The 16,304-nt window shown below is 50.9% G+C and overlaps 1 protein-coding gene and 1 pseudogene across 7 annotated transcripts in view; both read right to left on the reverse strand.

Moving 5' to 3' along the window:
- Window positions 1–16,304, reverse strand: part of ABAT (4-aminobutyrate aminotransferase) — a 97,681-nt gene that overhangs the window by 31,959 nt on the left and 49,418 nt on the right. For all 7 annotated transcript variants that reach the window (XM_026003091.2, XM_026003090.2, XM_072753883.1 and 4 more), the window contains one exon: window positions 8,632–8,746. In XM_026003091.2, the coding sequence (XP_025858876.2) occupies window positions 8,632–8,701 (70 nt within the window). In that variant the 5' untranslated portion in view covers window positions 8,702–8,746. The remainder of the gene's footprint in view (window positions 1–8,631; window positions 8,747–16,304) is intronic.
- LOC140598161 (zinc finger protein 106-like) lies at window positions 3,056–4,363 on the reverse strand (annotated as a pseudogene).

Raw genomic sequence — 16,304 nt, forward strand, 5'->3', positions numbered from 1 at the left:
GTGAGCTGCATCCCTGGCTCCACCCACCAGATGCTGGTAGCACGGCCCCTCGAGTTATGTCCCTAGTTGTGAGATTCAAAAATCACCGACGAAGGAATAATCAAATGTCTAAATTCAGGTGGTTCCCCACTTATAGATTTTTTTTGTTGTTGTTTAAACAAAAGTTTGGGGCACAAGTCATTGGCTTGCACATTACTTTTGTACAGTAATAAATGCATGGGGGGGGGCTGTTCCCAGGCTTGACCCACAAAGGCTTCTGAGCTCAGCACATGGCTAAGATAAAGGGCAGCCTCGGTCCCACATCTTGAGCCCTGGTTGAAAGAGGGCTGTGGTGAACCCAAGGTCAGTGTGGGGTGACTGACCCTGGGCACACATGTGGTGGCTGGGAAATGTTAGCTCCTCTTACTTGGGTTGCATCAAACTAGGAAATCACTAGACACTTTGTGTAAGTCATCTACACCATCTCATTTCTCTTTATGCAACCCTGAGAGGCACATTGTTGCTTCTGTTTTATAGGAGAGAAAACCAAAACTCAGAGAAGCAAAGAATGTGCTAGGCCCTGTCCCTCCTTCCCTCTCTCGGACACACACACACACACACACACAGCTTGCCAAAGTATACAAAACCATATTAGAAAACGCAAATTCATTCTTAATTTTCCATAATTGCTCTGGATATCAAAGAGGGCTTCTGAATTAATTATGCAACAAGCTGTAGCCCTTTGAACATAAAGTCCAGTTAAAATCTAGTGGTACTCTTATTTTAAAGCATGAAGCAGCCGGCTTTTATTGTCTTCTGTTTGATCTTAAAATGAAAAGGGAATCCCTACAGAGTCTGTTCTGTTAGCAGAGAGTAAAAGGTCGTGGAACATATTGATGACTTCTTTCTTACTGGTCCAAACTGATTCCAGCTAGACCTGTATGAAACAGGGACACATGTTTGTATAAAAAACAGTTCTGGACTGATGTGGATCCGCTTTGTTTTCAGTAAAGAGGGAAAGTGAAAAATTCAAAATTGGAAGCTGTCCTCCAGTGAGGACACGCAGGTCCTCTCTTCCTTTCTCCAGAAAGTGTCTTGACACCGTGTGGCAGCAGCCAGATTTCCTGGGATCTGAAAAGTGGAGATGCCGGCACTGGAAGCAGCCCCAGTGGGAGTTGCAGCTGAAAGGGTCTTGAGAGGAACGACAGGAGTGAGTGGGGCTGTGTGGAGCTATGGGTATGAGGACGTCGAGGCTGCGAGCAGACAGGGTGGGAGGGGCAGGGGGGAGAGATGGAGAACCCGTCCCCAGGGATCAGGGATGGATGGGGCACGAGACAGGGAAGCCCAGGGCCAGGTGGCAGGCAGACAGGTCTGTTTTGGTTCCTGCCGTGTGCCAAGTCTTCGTGGGTGAGGATGGAAGAGGGCCAAGGCCTCCGGGCAGAGATCCTGAAAACCATAGCCTGGTAAGTTGGCGGGCAGCTGTGCTATCGAACACGGGAAGATGGGGCAGCCGACACAGATTCAGCCCCCACTGTGTGCTAGGCAGGCCCTCCCCGGCGAGCTCCCTTCCACTGTTTTCATTTATCCACAACCCTCAGGAGAGATGGTTCTCGGGTTATAGATGAGGAGCAGAGAGGTTAAGCAACTTTCCCAAAGCCGCACAGCTAGTTAGCCGCAGAGCCAGGTTTTGAGCCCATGTCTAATACTTTTCCTTTTCCTACTCTATCTCAATTTTGACTTTTTGTAGGGGAAAATAACCAAATACCAATACAACAAATATTCTCGTAAGCATTTAAAGTAGGCTCCATGTCCAACGTCGGGCTTGAACTCACGATCCTGAGATCAAAAGCGGTGTGCTCTACAGACTGAGCCAGCCAGGCACCGCCGATCTCTTATGATGATATGTAATGTTAGAAACCACAAGAGAAAGTAATAAGATTTAAATGGTCAATGGGATGGCTTACAAGTTACATGAGCAGAGATGTCCATTCATGGGGTATTTATAGTGAGCATGCCTGGCAACGTCTCACTTAAGCCTCACAACCCCCTGGGAGGTAGATGTTATGATTATTCCCATGTTGCAGAAGAAGACACCAAAGCTCAGAGAGGTCAAATAGTTTGCCCAAGGTCACACAGCTGGTAAACGGCTAAGCTGCAAGGCTGTCCCTCAGACCTCTCCTTTCCCAGATACTATCTCTCATCTCATCTAGTGCTGGGCTCTGAGATGAAACATTTGCAGCAAAATAACCCACTTCCTTCAAAGACAAATTCCTAGAGGCACAAAGAAAGTGTGAATTAATAGTGAACCATCCAGCATTTTCGGTCATGAGCAGAGCAGCACTGCCAGGATGCAGGCGTGTGTCCTCACCCCCGAGACCCCGCATGGTGGGGTCCAGCCCAGCCCTCCGGGTCTGATGACAATGCCTGCTGCCCGCTGGGGCCTCGCCAATCCAGAGTCAATGTTTAACTCCAAACTATAAAAACAGCCATCAAATGTTTTTAATGTTCTCTTAATCTTGATAGTGAGAGTCATAAATGAGTGCCAGTTTTCCCAAACAGCAAGGGCTCTGTATGTGAACCTGGCCGAAGTCAAGGTCAAGTTCAACTGGAGTTGTTTGCTCTGCTTTTCTTTTCTTTTTTAAAAAATCTTATCTCTTCTCCCCAATTGTCCACCCTACTTATTATTATTATATATTTTTTTAAGATTTTAAAAATTTATTTATTCATGAGAGGCACAGAGAAAGAGAGAGAGGCAGAGACATAGGCAGAGAGAAGCAGGCTCCATGCAGGGAACCCGATGCAGGACTCGATCCCTGAACTCCAGGATCATGCCCTGAGCTGAAGGCGGGTGCTCAACCACAGAGCCACACAGGCATCCCTTTATTATTATTTTTTAACCGATGAAGATCTATATCTTTGATAAACATCTGGAGCCTACCAGTAGCATAATTATTACATTCTACGCTGTCCCAGAGAAGCATTGTTCCCTAAAATCTGACAAAGCCTCCAGTAAGCACTTCAAGTGTAACCTTCTTCCCATAGACGTGCCCAGACTTCTGCTGCTGGCACACTCGGCTGCAAGCCACTTCCTCCTTCCCTTGCTTCTGTGCAGAAGGGAAAACTGGAGCCTCTGTGTGGGGCTGATGTGAAGTTAGTTCAATTTAAGGACCTCCCAAGATGAGAGGCAAAAAACTTGATGAATCAGTTTTGCTGTTATTCTCCGCACGTCGTTCTGGGTGTCCTGCAGCGTCCTGTTTGGATTCCCTCCTCGCAGTGAGAAGAGCACTGCACTTCTTGCAGCTACATTTCAGGGTCTGAAAGTTTGGGCTCGTGCAGTCAGCGAGCAGATGTTGTTCTGAACAAGCTACAAAGGCCAAACGTCAGAGAGCAACCGTGCCACGAGAGCGGTAAGTCTGCGTCGGATGTAGCCTGGTGGCCTGAATCCTGTCATGATGTCAGACGGTATGAGTCTTACTCCTGTGGATGGTCACACACATAACCACATCTCTGTGTCCTCCAAACACCTCCCATCAACTGTGCGATTGTACCCCACAGACACGGACAAATTTCTCCAGGCAAGCAGCCACCATCACTTCTGCTAGGACGTTTGCACAGGGTATTCCCGTTGTGACTTTCACAGATCCATGCAAGGTCACCAGTACGAATGCTGTGGGCATGGGCTGAGTGGTCTGGGCAGGAGCCCCTGAACACGAGGCCATATACCACCTTCGTGCAAAGAACGGTTTGCTGGGGTCCTCTGACGCCTCCGGTCCATGCATCTAGTGGTACACGCACGAGACCCAACAACGGCCTGCTTTGGGGCCCCTTCCTAAGCTGTGGCGAGACGGCTGACGGCCCGGGGGCCACGGCATTCAAAGATCTCGAGGTCTGGTTTGTTGTTTATGTTGAAGGTGACCACAGGGCGTCCGCCAGACCCGCACAGAGGACTGACCATCTAGTGTGGCCCTTCCAGCTGTGGCTGCTCCACACACCCTCACGTCGTGGCGCTGTAGGAGCAGACGGTGCGGCCGCTGTGGCCAGTGTGAAGGGCAAAGACTCCCCAGAGGCTTCAGGATCCAGGGGGCAGCTCACTCAGGGGTATGGCCCTCACAGACACCACGCACTTGCGACTCACCAGACAGAAGCTCGGACACTTTCCTCTGCTGAACGGGCAAGTTCTCAACCATCTGCATTGCATTCTTCACTGAGGCTGGGTGCCCCTCAGAGCTCCTTCGGGGGGCAACCCCCATCATCTCCGGGCTCTGAGGATACTTGTAAAGAGTTATTTGATCCCCTCATGGAGGAGATCACAGAGTTTGTGCCATACCTACAGGGACACCACCTTTACAGTGAGGGCCAGTCTCACTAGTAGAGCTAACTTCATCACAACCACAATGACGCGTTTCTAATGAGTTCTCTCTGTGGAGTCTCAAGTATCCTTTCTAGAATGACTATCTGGCTTCTCTTGTCCAGAGTCAGAGGAATCAATGGCCACTGCCTGAAACTGAGCATTAGGAATTTCTAGGACTTCTCATCCCTGACACTTGTTTGGGGCTAGTTCTGTTGCCTTCCCAGGGTTGCCACTTTGGTTGACCTTCCTGTTTTTACATCCCTTGCAGGGCTAGTGGTAGACACATCCTGCCCAGTGTCACTGTTTTCAGGAAGTGGGCAGCCCACAGAGCCTTCTTCCTGAGTTTCTTTCCGAGCTGATGTCGGAGTGGACTCTGCCCATGTGCAGGCCGGCCAGCTGGAGAGTGGGCCTCCTTCTCCAAGGGTGCTTCTGATGCAAACCACAACCGTGGAAGACCCACTGTTGTCTTTGGGTGGCTCTTCACCTTTTTTAAATCTATGTTTGGTGGAGGGAGGGGTTGATTATGAAGAGGGGCGTCTCCTCTGTTCCTGGTGTTTCCTTGGTCCATGGAGAACTTCAGTTCTTGGCCAGGCTCCTGGAAATCTTCCGTGAGCCCTGAGAAGGGTGATGTTGCGGGGATGGCTGGATAAACTGGACCACTGGCACTGTTCTCCCTGTTAGCTTGCAGTAATTCCTCGGACACATTGCAAGTCACAGCCTCGTGACACAGCATTCACATTCTCATCTTGTTCAGGAGATGTGGGTTCTCCTTTAACCTGAACTGAGGCGTTGGGAACAGGAACACTGTGGCAGACTGGGAAAGCAGGAGAAGTGGCTACTTGGACAGGGACTCTTGTGGATGATGGGGACCCAGGGGCCGATCCATCCCCAGTGGCTCTTCGTTTCTTTCTGGTTCCCTGGTAGTCATTTTGCTGAGCCCTGAAGGCACAGCTACTATCTGTGTCTGCATCTGCCAAACCGGAGACCGCAGGAGCTGAGGATGAACTTGGTGATAGAGGGTCTCCTGCATTACTTGCCTGAGCGTCCTGCTTCTCTGAAGGGGCAGGGGACTCTTTGGGCTGGTCAGGTCTTTTGCCAAATGCATCAAAGGTATGGGATGGTCAGAGGGAATTGTGCACTATGTTGCCTCTGAGTTGCAAAGTTCCAGCTCTTTCTCCTGTTCTCAGGGAGATAGCATGCCACCTATTTGTTTTTTTTTTTTTTTTTGATAACATGGTCATTGAGGAAAATATCAATAATTTCACCACCCAGAGATAACTGCTTTGCTGTCTAGTCTCCCAGTCTCTGCACTCCATTTGCCAGTACACGATCATCAGTATTTGGGGGGATGGGGCGTGAAACAAGGCCATGTCTCAGCCATAAGCCACTGTGTCTAACAGTTTCCAAGTGATCTGACAGGTGGAGACACCACACAAACACCTAAACACAGTGGGTGTGGTGGGGGGCTGAAGCACCCTCCTGCTCTCCCTCATTCTGGGGAAGCAGGTGCCGTGTGGTGAGCTGTTCTGTGGAGATGTCCACGTGGCACCAAATCCAGCCAGAAACACGGCAGTGAGGTTGGACATGGATCCCCCAGCTCCCAGGTGAGCTTTCTGATGAGACCACAGCCCTGGCTAACAGCTTAGCTGCACCCTCATGAAAGACCTGGAACCAGAGCATCTGGCTAAGCTGCCCCCCAGATTCTTAATCCATAGGAACTGTGAGATAATAGATGCACATTACTTTAACCTGCTAAATTTGGGGCTGTCATAAGGCAATAAATAACTAATACAGTGGTTAACGCTGCAAGTTTTGGGGCCAGCCTGGCTCTCAACTCAAAGCCTAGTTCAGCCACTTGTTAATACTGAAGCTCCGGGAAGTTATATGATTTCTCTGAGTCTCCCTTTCCTCTCCCAGGGGACTAAATGGATTAAAGGTTAGCTATCATTTAAAAAGTATTTCCTTATTGCTCCTTGCCCATCAGCAGTGTATGAGTCCACATGTACCTGTATCTTTGCCAACACTATGGTTTAGTATTAAAAGACTCATATCTATCTACCTACCCATCCATCTATGACTAGTTATCTTTAATTGACAAGCTAAAAGAAAAGAAAAAAAATCTCACAGTATGGTTCTCTATATCTGGTACAAGTGTGCCAAAAAAGATTCAGCTCTGGCCAAGAAAATGCAGAGCTGATACCTCTGATTTAATCATTTCTGTCTCCTTTTTTCATTGTGTCTCCCTATCAGTTCTTGTAAAATGGGAGTAAGGCCACTTCCCACCTAGCATAAGCATAAACGAAGTGCTTTTACATGAACTGTTCCTTCTGATAGAAGACATATGAAAGGAGGGAGGACACTGGGACCATCCCCACTTTCCTGATGAGAAATGGAGGCTCAGGGTCCTGCCCACTGGTCAGGCTCACTTGATGGAATGGGGCCCAGTTGTAGGAGTCTTGACCTACTGCTCTTTCCTTGCTGTTTCCCTGGGGAGGCCCAGATGGCCTTGAGAGTGACCAGCAAAAGGGGAGCCACCAGGCTGGTGTCTCACAGGCCACTCTCTCTTGTATCCTTGGCACTTGGCACAGTGCTCGGCACCCAGTAGGTATTCAACAGTACCCGCTAGGGACGATTCTCCCTTCTGCTTGGAGCACATCAAACCTGCGACATTTGAGTCAGGTTTCAGTTTACTTTTAACATAATAATGGGTAAGTGTTAATGTGCTTCTCTTATAACTGAATAAGACAAAATTAAAACCCAAAACCTAATGCCTGGAGGCTATTAAGGTCAAGAACACGGGGAGGCAGAAACCTTCACAGACCATAGGAGACCACATGACAACTAAGTGCGCTCTGGGAACTTGGGCGGGATTCTGGGATCCAAAGAGGCATCAAGGGAAAAGCTGGTAAAATCCAGAGAAGTCTAGAGGTTGGTTAATAGTAATGTATGAGGTCAGCCTCTTGGTTCTGACAAGGGCAGCCTGGTGATGCAGCATGGTAACTGTGGGGGACACTGGGGCACATGGGATCTCTCTGTACTATCTTGGTAATTTCTCTGTACTTGTAAGATCAACCAAAATTAAAAGATTTATTTTAAAACCAAACCTAGGGCAGCCCAGGTGGCTCAGCAGTTTAGTGCCACTTTCAGCCCAGGGTGTGATCCTAGAGAACCAGGATCGAGTCCCATGTCTAGCTCCCTGCATGGAGCCTGCTTCTCCCTCTGCCTATGTCTCTGCCTCTCTCTCTCTCTCTGTGTCTCTCATGAATAAATAAAAAAAATTAATAAAAAAATAAAACCAAACCTAATATAATACTGGTGTGTGTGTGTGTGTGTGTGTGTGAGACAGAGAGAGAGAGAGAGCGAGAACACACCTGCTTTTTATCCCACCTGGGACATAAACACCAGCATTCAACACGCCAACCAAGGCCATGGCCAGCTCTTAGTCTTCAGAAGGTAGATGAGACCAGCAAGAAAGGGACACCACGATGACAAAGCATGGGGCTCTGAGAGAATGGGACAGGCTGGGGGTGGGGTGTAGGGTTCCCCTAAGGGGCTTGCTGCTGGCCCCTCTCCCCCCAAAGCCCCAAGGAAACACAAGGAGGAGAGATCATAACCCAGTGTTTGCAGCCAGACTGACTTGCATTCAATTGGTCATGTGATTGGCTTCTCTGAGGCTCAGCTTCCTCACCTGTAAAACGGGATTCATGCGTGCCTTCCTCGTGGGGCTACTGGGAGGGGTCTCATGAGAGCCTGCAAGCTGATGAGGCTGGCCTGGCTAAGCTGCCTGAACTCAGTGAGAAGAGATGTGGCAGAAGGGTGGGCGAGCCAGCTGGGTGTGTGGGGTGGAGGTGAGGGCGAGGGTGGTGGGGGCGGTGGGGGCGGCCGCCTCCTATCCAGTGCCCTTGAAGCACACCTAGCCTTTAGGTCAATCACGAGGATGCTTACAGCCTTCTTGCTTCTTGGCAGCAAGCTCAGCTATATGTTTTCCCCAACAGTCCCTATGAGGACAACCTGGACCCTCCGGCTGCTGGGGCCACCACTCAAGTCAGCAGCGTGGCTCCAGGCCCGATCAGCTTCCTGCTCGCTACAGAGCTGTTCATTCAGGCCAGGAGCTCATGGCGGGGATGGGAGATGGGGGTGGTGGTGATGGGGACAGTTTTAGTGTGCATGAGGGGAAGACAGCCCCCGAGGCACTGGCTGGCCAGTCCCTTTACCCCAACAGCTGTCCCAGCCCGTCCATCCCCAGTCTGGATTGTGTTTCCCATCAGGACCGGTTCTTGCCAAGACCCCCCACGGCTTACTGGGCACGAGCAGGCGGTAGTTGTGCTGGAAGGTGCAGGGCAGCCGCCGGCGGAGCAACATGAAGGCCATGGTCCTCTCCTGCAGGAACAGAGGCCTCCCTCACACGCTTCCACCCTGAAAGAAACCAGAAATGCACAGTCAGGCCAGCCACCAGCACCTTCCTGCCACCAAGCATCCCACTCCCTGCCACACCCCATGTAGTGGAGAAAGTTCTTCTGACATCCCGTCCTTTGCTTTCATACTGAACATACACTTGAAAAATCAAAGGCCAGGGGGACCTGGCTGGGTGTCAGAGGAGCATGTGACTGTTGCTGTCTGGGTCATGAATTCAAGACCCACGTTAATTCTAGTGGTTCTTTAAATAAAGAGCAAAGCCTGTTCACAGGTGTTTTCATTTGGCCTTGACCACACCCTGGGCAGCATCCTTATACACATTTTCTAGGTGGAAAACCAGAGAAAGGGGACAGAGATCCCCCTGTAGTGAGCTGACAAGCTCAGGGCGTCATCCATCCAGGACAAGCAGGCCCAGTCTGCAAGATGGGAGGGCTCAGATGGAGGAAGATTCGGAGCAGATGTAGTGGCCACACGACATGGGAGGCTGGGCCCCCCTGCCCTGTCCCCACACAGAACACTGGTCCCCAGGGCTGTCTGGGAATCTCGGGACCCAGTGCAGTATCGGGGAGTGCATGTCTCTAGTGTGACCAGCCTTCTCGAGTTTGCTAGAGATGAAGGGGCTTCCCCTGGATGTGGGACCCTGCTCTGAAACCCAGGGAGCGAGGGTTCTGAGCTCCCATGCCCCCCGTGTTGAACCGCCCCAGACCCCTCCGAAGTCCTGCCCTCCCTGGCTAGACCTGCTAGTCACCCTTTGCTTTGTGGGCCTGGATCAACCCCTCCCCACCTGGTTTGTTTTCCTTTACACTCCCCCCTACCCCATCCCCAGGCCACCATTCAAGTGTGTTCTCCCTGCATCTTTTGGTTTGTGGGTCTTCTTGTTAAACCCCTGCTTTGGTATCTGGAGTGTGTATTTTCAGGTGTATCGTGCTGGATCTCAGAACAGCGATGGAGCCATTCACTTCTCACGACTCAGGGAGCTTGTTTCCCAAGTCCTTTCTGCATGCTGCACGCTGGGCTAAGCTCTTTGCATAGGACACTGCTGATATTCGTCTTTGTTATGAGTGCTCACAACAAGGCTTTGTGGTCCCCTATTTATAGATAGGGACACTGAGGCACAGAGAGGTTAATGGTGGGTCTGAAAACAGGTCTGACCCCAGAGTCACTGAGTCCTCACACTTCACACATGTCCCTCCATTCACTCTGCAACAAAGCACGGACGAAGTGCCAACTTGAGGTGGTGGTGGGCTTAGCAGCAGGGTGAGGACACAGGGTGGGGGTGCGGTCTGGGACCAAGCTCAGGACGATGCGCAGGCAGTGCTCCTGACCCAGTACCCCCAGAGCTAATGGGACGTGGGACAATATTAGAAGCAAGGACTGAACAAAGGAGGCGGTGTTGGCACTGGCTGGAGACTCACTCATTCCGTGAATATTCACAGCTCACCTACTACACGCCCCTCTACCCTTCCGGTGGGCACTGGGCACAGGGATCGGTCAGGGGCAGTGCTTGCCCTCCAAGCACAACCATGTCCTGAGCACCTAGCTGTGCTGCAGACACCACCCTGTTTCATCCCCAGAGCCCCAGGGGACGAGTGGCTCTGTCAGTGTCAACTCTTCACAGATGAGACAACTGAGGTGCTTCCTGGGAAGTGGGTGCAGGAGGTAACTTTGGGGTGTCTGTTCAGCACACCGTGCCTCCCTGCTCTCAGAAACGTCCCCCTTCTGTCTACAGGGGCGCATACCTGGCAGCCGTGTCTGTGCTGTGTGCCCCACTGGCCGCAGCCTGGACGGGGATAGGCCAGAGCCCTGGGAGTTGTGGGGTCCACCCCCTGCTTCATCTTTTTTTTTTTTTAAGATTTTATTTATTTATTTGGGGGGGGGGTAGCAAGAGAGAGCACAAGTGGGAGGGAGGAGCCGGCCCCCCACTGAGCAGGGAGTCCGATGTGGGGCTCCATCCCAGGACCCTGGGGTCACGGACCGACCGACCGGAGCCAAAGGCAGACGCTTAACCCTGAGCCACCAGGGCGCCCCCTCTACCCCATGAGAGGAGCCAGCATGCAAACCGGGTGTTTCAGAACAATGTGCAGCCGAGAAGCAGCTGCAGGAGAGGACGTAGAGGGTCCTGGACGCAGAGGCTCCCTGGGTCCACCTCAAACCTGCAGCCCTGCCTGGCCCCGTGCGCACCGTGCATTGCTGGGCCTGCTGGGGCCAAGCTGAGTCCCCCTATCCCTGGGGGGAGCTGGTGCGGTGGGGGGAGGGCCAGGAGTGTCAGGCTCATAGCTGTCCCTCCAAATGAAAGGAAACATCAGGACTGTGGGAGAAGTGTTCCCATCCTCCGGGTCCAGAAGAGAGCTCCCCCCACCGTCTTTTCCTCCTCCCAACCTTTTTTTTTTTTTTAAAGCTTGCTTGAGTATCTGGATTTCTTTTGCTTATAGAGTCCGGCTCACAGCATGGTTAGAGACTCAGACCGAGCTCCACATTTTGGGGTGCCCTGGGAGTGCCTGCCTGTGGCTCTCTTCTTCAGCACTGCAGGTGGACCTGAGCCGGCAGGGTGGCTAAGGATGAAGTCTTTCCCAGTGGCGGCCGATCTGGGATGCGGTCCAGGTGGAAGTGACTGTCATGTCAGGGCGCTGGGTATGATTCGGGTATGATTCTTTATCCCCCTCAATGTGCCGAACCATCCAGCAGGGAGGGTGTCCCCCGTTTTGGAGATGAGACCATGGAATTTCGGAAGGGTTATGATTTGGCCTTGGTTACAGGAATGCCTGGGACTGTCCGACCCCAAAGCCCTTGCTTTTGCTCATTACAACATTAATTAATTCAGCGAATAACAAAACACCTCGCCGCAGTAAGATCCTGGGGCTTGATGAATACAAATGGTCTCGTTCAGAGAGGAGATTTTGTTGCTTTTCACCAGAGAAAATGTTATTGGGGAGAGCACGGGTCTGGAACATGTGACCATAAATTAACTGATAAACCATACTCTTTCCTTGATAACTCAATGGATTTTTTTTTTTTTTAAATCTATTCCAGCAGCATATCCAGCTCAAAGCAAGCCTGTTAATTTAGCAGCACAGTGACTATGCAGAACAAGCGGCTGCTGTCTCTCATTTAAAGCCATTTGTCTCAAACGGGAGCACTTAAGACTCCACACAATTTAATTTCCATTAAACATGTGTTTGAAAATTCGAGAATCTCTGAGAACGCTCATATTAACATTTGAATGCTCTGCAAAAGTGAGAGTCGCACCTGCACACTTTCAATTACAAAATGTCACAATGGGAAATATATGGTGGTGACATTTCAGTGGCCTGCAGTTGAAATTGACCTTATAACAAAACCTGATCTCTATCAGACATGAATTCTCGGCACAATACGTTTCCAACAATCAGAAGAACTGATGTCATGCGCTCGCTTTCTCTAGCTCGCTAATTCAATCAACAAAAATTAATTAGGTGCCTGTTACAGGCAAGGTACTGCATCATGTAAGTATTGAGATGGGTAAAACGCTCCTCTCTTCCTGAGGCTCATAATTTAGTGGCAGAGGAAGGAGGGGGAGACCATGGGAGAATTTAATGTACTAGGCTGCTTTCCCCTTCATGTCAATAAATCCTTAAAATAACCTGGTGAGATGCGTACATAAAAATTTTCCAGTTCACTGTCAACAAGTAATTCTGTACATGGTGGGATGAGATCATGACTTTTGCTGGTACAAAAAGGTGCAAGTGGGAACGCAGGGAGGCAGATTCGTTCTGGTGGGGGTTACGATGCCAGTGCAGGGTCACCGCGTTGTACCTTCAAAGGTGAGATTTTCAGAAGCCACGGAGGAGAGAGGAGGTCGAGGCTTGAGCCAGCACTCAGGGGTGATGAGACGTGGAATGGGTAGGAGTCGGGTGCACAGGGAGGGTGTCTGGGACATCACTGAGGAGTGGAAGGGAAGGTGAGGCCCAGGGTTGGCTGGAGACCCTCTGTGTGTGTGTGGGGGAGCCCAGCGCTCCGGTCTCATTCAGAAGGGTCCTGGTCAGCCAGGACAGGACAAGGGGAGGGGTGCACAGAACAAGCCACAGTCAGTGAGATGCTGGGGTCACTGTGAACTGAAGAGGGGGGTTCCTGAGGCATGTCGGGGGGCACCTAGTGGGGTGAAGGTTGAGAGAGAGGAAGGAGCCAGAGACCACCTTCTAAATCCCCAGCCTGTAAGACTTCCAGGTTCCTGGAAAGTTAAACACAGGTTACCACATGGCCCAGCAATTCCACTCCTTTTTTTTTTTTTTTTTTTTTAAGTAGTCTCCATGCCCAGTGTGGAGCCCAGTGCAGGGCTTGAACTTATACCTGTGAGATCAAGACCTGAGCTGAGACCGAGAGTCAGACGCTCAACTGACTGAGCCACCTGGGCACCCCTAGCAATTCCCTTCCTATGTGTACACCACCAAAGAATAGAAAATAGGAGCTCAAACAGATGCATGCCCACGCACAGTAGTATCAGCGCCATTCACAATGCCAAGGGTGGAAGCCACCCGAGTGGCCATCAGCAGCCAGTTGGGGTTTGTCCACACCATGGAGCCCTTCCACACCAAAATAAGGAATGATGTGCTGACAGATGCTACAAAGTGGATGAACCTCAAAAACAGGATGCTTAGTGCAAGAATCCAGACACAAAGGGCCGCACGCTGATGATTCCATCTGTATGGGATGTCTAGAACAGGTACATGCTAAGAGATGGAAAGCAGGTTAGTGGCTCCCAGAACTGGGGGGAGGGGACAGTGGCGAGGACTGTCTAGTGGGTACGGGGTTTCTGATGTGGATAATGAGAAAGTTCTGGAGCTGGTGGTGATGTCTGCCTCACTGTGAATGTGCCAAAAGGCTCTGAGGTGTTCACTTACAACGGTTAATGGGTTAATCCTGTTACGTGAATTTGACCATGATAAAAAATAAAAGGAAACGTGAGAATTATGGGGCTGGCCCTCCCCTTTTACAGACGGGAGACGACAAGACAAGGGTGTGGAGTAAGGACACGCTGAGGTCACGCAGGCCTGCCTTTAAGTTCCTGCCTACTACAGCTTGCCGTTGACCCTGCTTGCTCGGGTCATTTGCCAAGCAGATATCGCCGCACCCCGTGATATGCCCGGCGCTGTGTGTAGGTGCTGGTGATGAACGGTGAACCAGGCCGAGAAGAAACAGAGCTGTGATAGATGAGTGATGTCTGTCGTGTGCGCTGTGACAGGCACTCCACACACGTGTGCTGTGCCCAGAGCCTGGGCTCCAGCTATAAAGCTCTACTGTCTTATGTAACTGACAGAGCAAAACTTTCGAAAGCACTCTGAGCTTCAGTGTCTTCATTTAGGGGATGCGGGGGAGCGGTGCCTCTCTTACTGGTGGTGCTGTGAATTGGGCACAAGTAATGTGTACAGCCTGAGGGATGGTAGGCGCGTCAGGCACTTGAGTTTCCTCTGTCTCTGGTTTGTCCCTCCCTTTTGTATTCTCCGCCCAATGATGCAGTGCTTGGTTCTAGAGCTCGGTGGTCTGAGGTCCGTGGAGGTTTCTGGGGTCACAGAGGAAAGGGGCCCAAGAAAAGGCAGACTCTCCCTGGGGACTGGCTCTGGGGCCTCTCAGATGCAAGGAGGTCCCAAGGGAAGGCTCCCTTTCGTCCAACGGTGACGGCAGGGAGCTTGGTGCCCAAGGGTCCTGCTAGGGGCCACGGCTGCATCGTCTCACCTGCACCCTTGGTGCTTTCTTGGCTTCCTTGCTTGTTTGCTTTCCATCAGTTTCTACTTGGTCCTCAACCTCTTTAAGGATAATTCATCTCACATCACTTTCCTGCCTGAAACACTCCAATCACACTTAGAAAAATGCAAACCCCAAGAGAGACGGGATCAGGCTTTTCTCATTCTCCACGGGACCCAGACCTCAGTGCTGTTCCCAGGTCAATTTATGCAGTGAGTGAACTCAACACATGTCTGAGCTGTGAAACGGAGACAGCAACAACTGCCTTTTAAGAAGACCTGGGCAGCCTGGGTGGCTCAGTGGTTTAGTGCCGCCTTCAGCCCAGGGCATGATCCTGGAGACCCAGAATCGAGTCCTATATCGGGCTCCCTGCATTGAGCGTGCTTCTTCCTCTGCCTGTGTCTCTACCTCTCTCTCTCTCTCTCTCTGTTTCTCACGAATAAATAAATAAAATCTTAAAAAAAAAAAAAAGATGACCCATTGGAGGACTCATATGAAGATTAGTGAGCAGGTCTGAGATTTGTATTGAAACAACAACTTAACAATAATATTCCCCTCTGCCCAAGTCTGAAGTCGTTGTGTACTGTCCACCACAGCCCTTCCTTGGGTCAGGAAGACACGTGCTTCTCTTGGCTCAGTTTCCCCACATGTTGGATCACATAGTCTCCATGCTCCTGAGGACCACCTGGCAGGCATGCCCAAAGCCCCACTGCATTGCTCCTGACCCCCTGCTCCTGCCCCAGAGGCAGTGTGAGCATCTGAGCATCTATGTCCCTGCTCTGCCCACCCCCCCACGCCCTATGCGATCTGAACATCTAGAGATAGAGATCAGCTAGGTGTCAAAGGCAGGCGAGCATCACACATGATCAGAACTGAAAGGGAAATTTAAATTAACCCATAAACTGGAGAGAATAGGAACCACTCAAGTGCATGGCGAGCAATGGTGATTTTGGTTTGAGGCATGCAGGGCACCTGCAAGAAATGCTGTTTCTTACCGTGTGTCTCAGTCAGAACAAGTTGCAAACCCTGGTCTAACCAGTGAGCCCTCCAGGCCCACCCACCTCTCCCTGTCCCCCTTTCTTTAATTAAAATGCCAATTAGCTCTCTCTGCTTCCTCTCATCTGTCTCGTACATTTGGAGGGTGGGATGGGATGAGGAGAGGCCAGGGTAGTGTTTAAATCAATGGGGTAAGGGGAATTCAGGGAAAGGGCAAAAAGAAAAAAAGAAAAAAAATGCTCTGGAGAAAGAATAAAATACATCAACAGCTCACTTACTATATGCAATGTACCTTCTATTTGTAATTTCAGCCAAGTGCAGGATGGCAGGCTCAGGGTACCTGAGCTCAAAGCCAGTGGTTCTTACCCTCGGCTGCCCATGAGAATCTCCAGGAGCATAACAACAATGATGGGCTTCACCCAGCACTAGACCACAGTCTCACGAGTGTGACATGGGCACTGGTGAAGCTCCCAAGGGAGGCTGAAAATTACTGCCCTAAGAGGTGGATGGTGCACCTTGCACTTGACCTGGGTCTGCGTGGTCCCCACATCCCTGGAAATGGAGGGCTTCTGACTTTAGGAGTTAAACGTCTCAAAAATCCAGGAAGAAAGAAGCCCGTGGTGGCTGCCTGGAGAAGTAGTGTGCAGGGTGCTGAATGTGAAACCAGGCTCCTCTGCTGGCTGTGTGACCTTTGGCGTGTTAAGCAACCTCTCTGTGCCCCATTTTCCCCACCTGTAAAACGGGGATAATACCACTTGAACCTAACTCATAGGCTAGCAGAGTGTGAACTGAACTGAGACGTGAGACGTGGGTCCTTGCTGTATCCTCAGCCCCAGGGCAGTGC

The sequence above is a fragment of the Vulpes vulpes genome, chromosome 3 (genome assembly GCF_048418805.1).
Source record: "Vulpes vulpes isolate BD-2025 chromosome 3, VulVul3, whole genome shotgun sequence".
In the NCBI taxonomy this organism is placed as follows: domain Eukaryota; kingdom Metazoa; phylum Chordata; class Mammalia; order Carnivora; family Canidae; genus Vulpes; species Vulpes vulpes.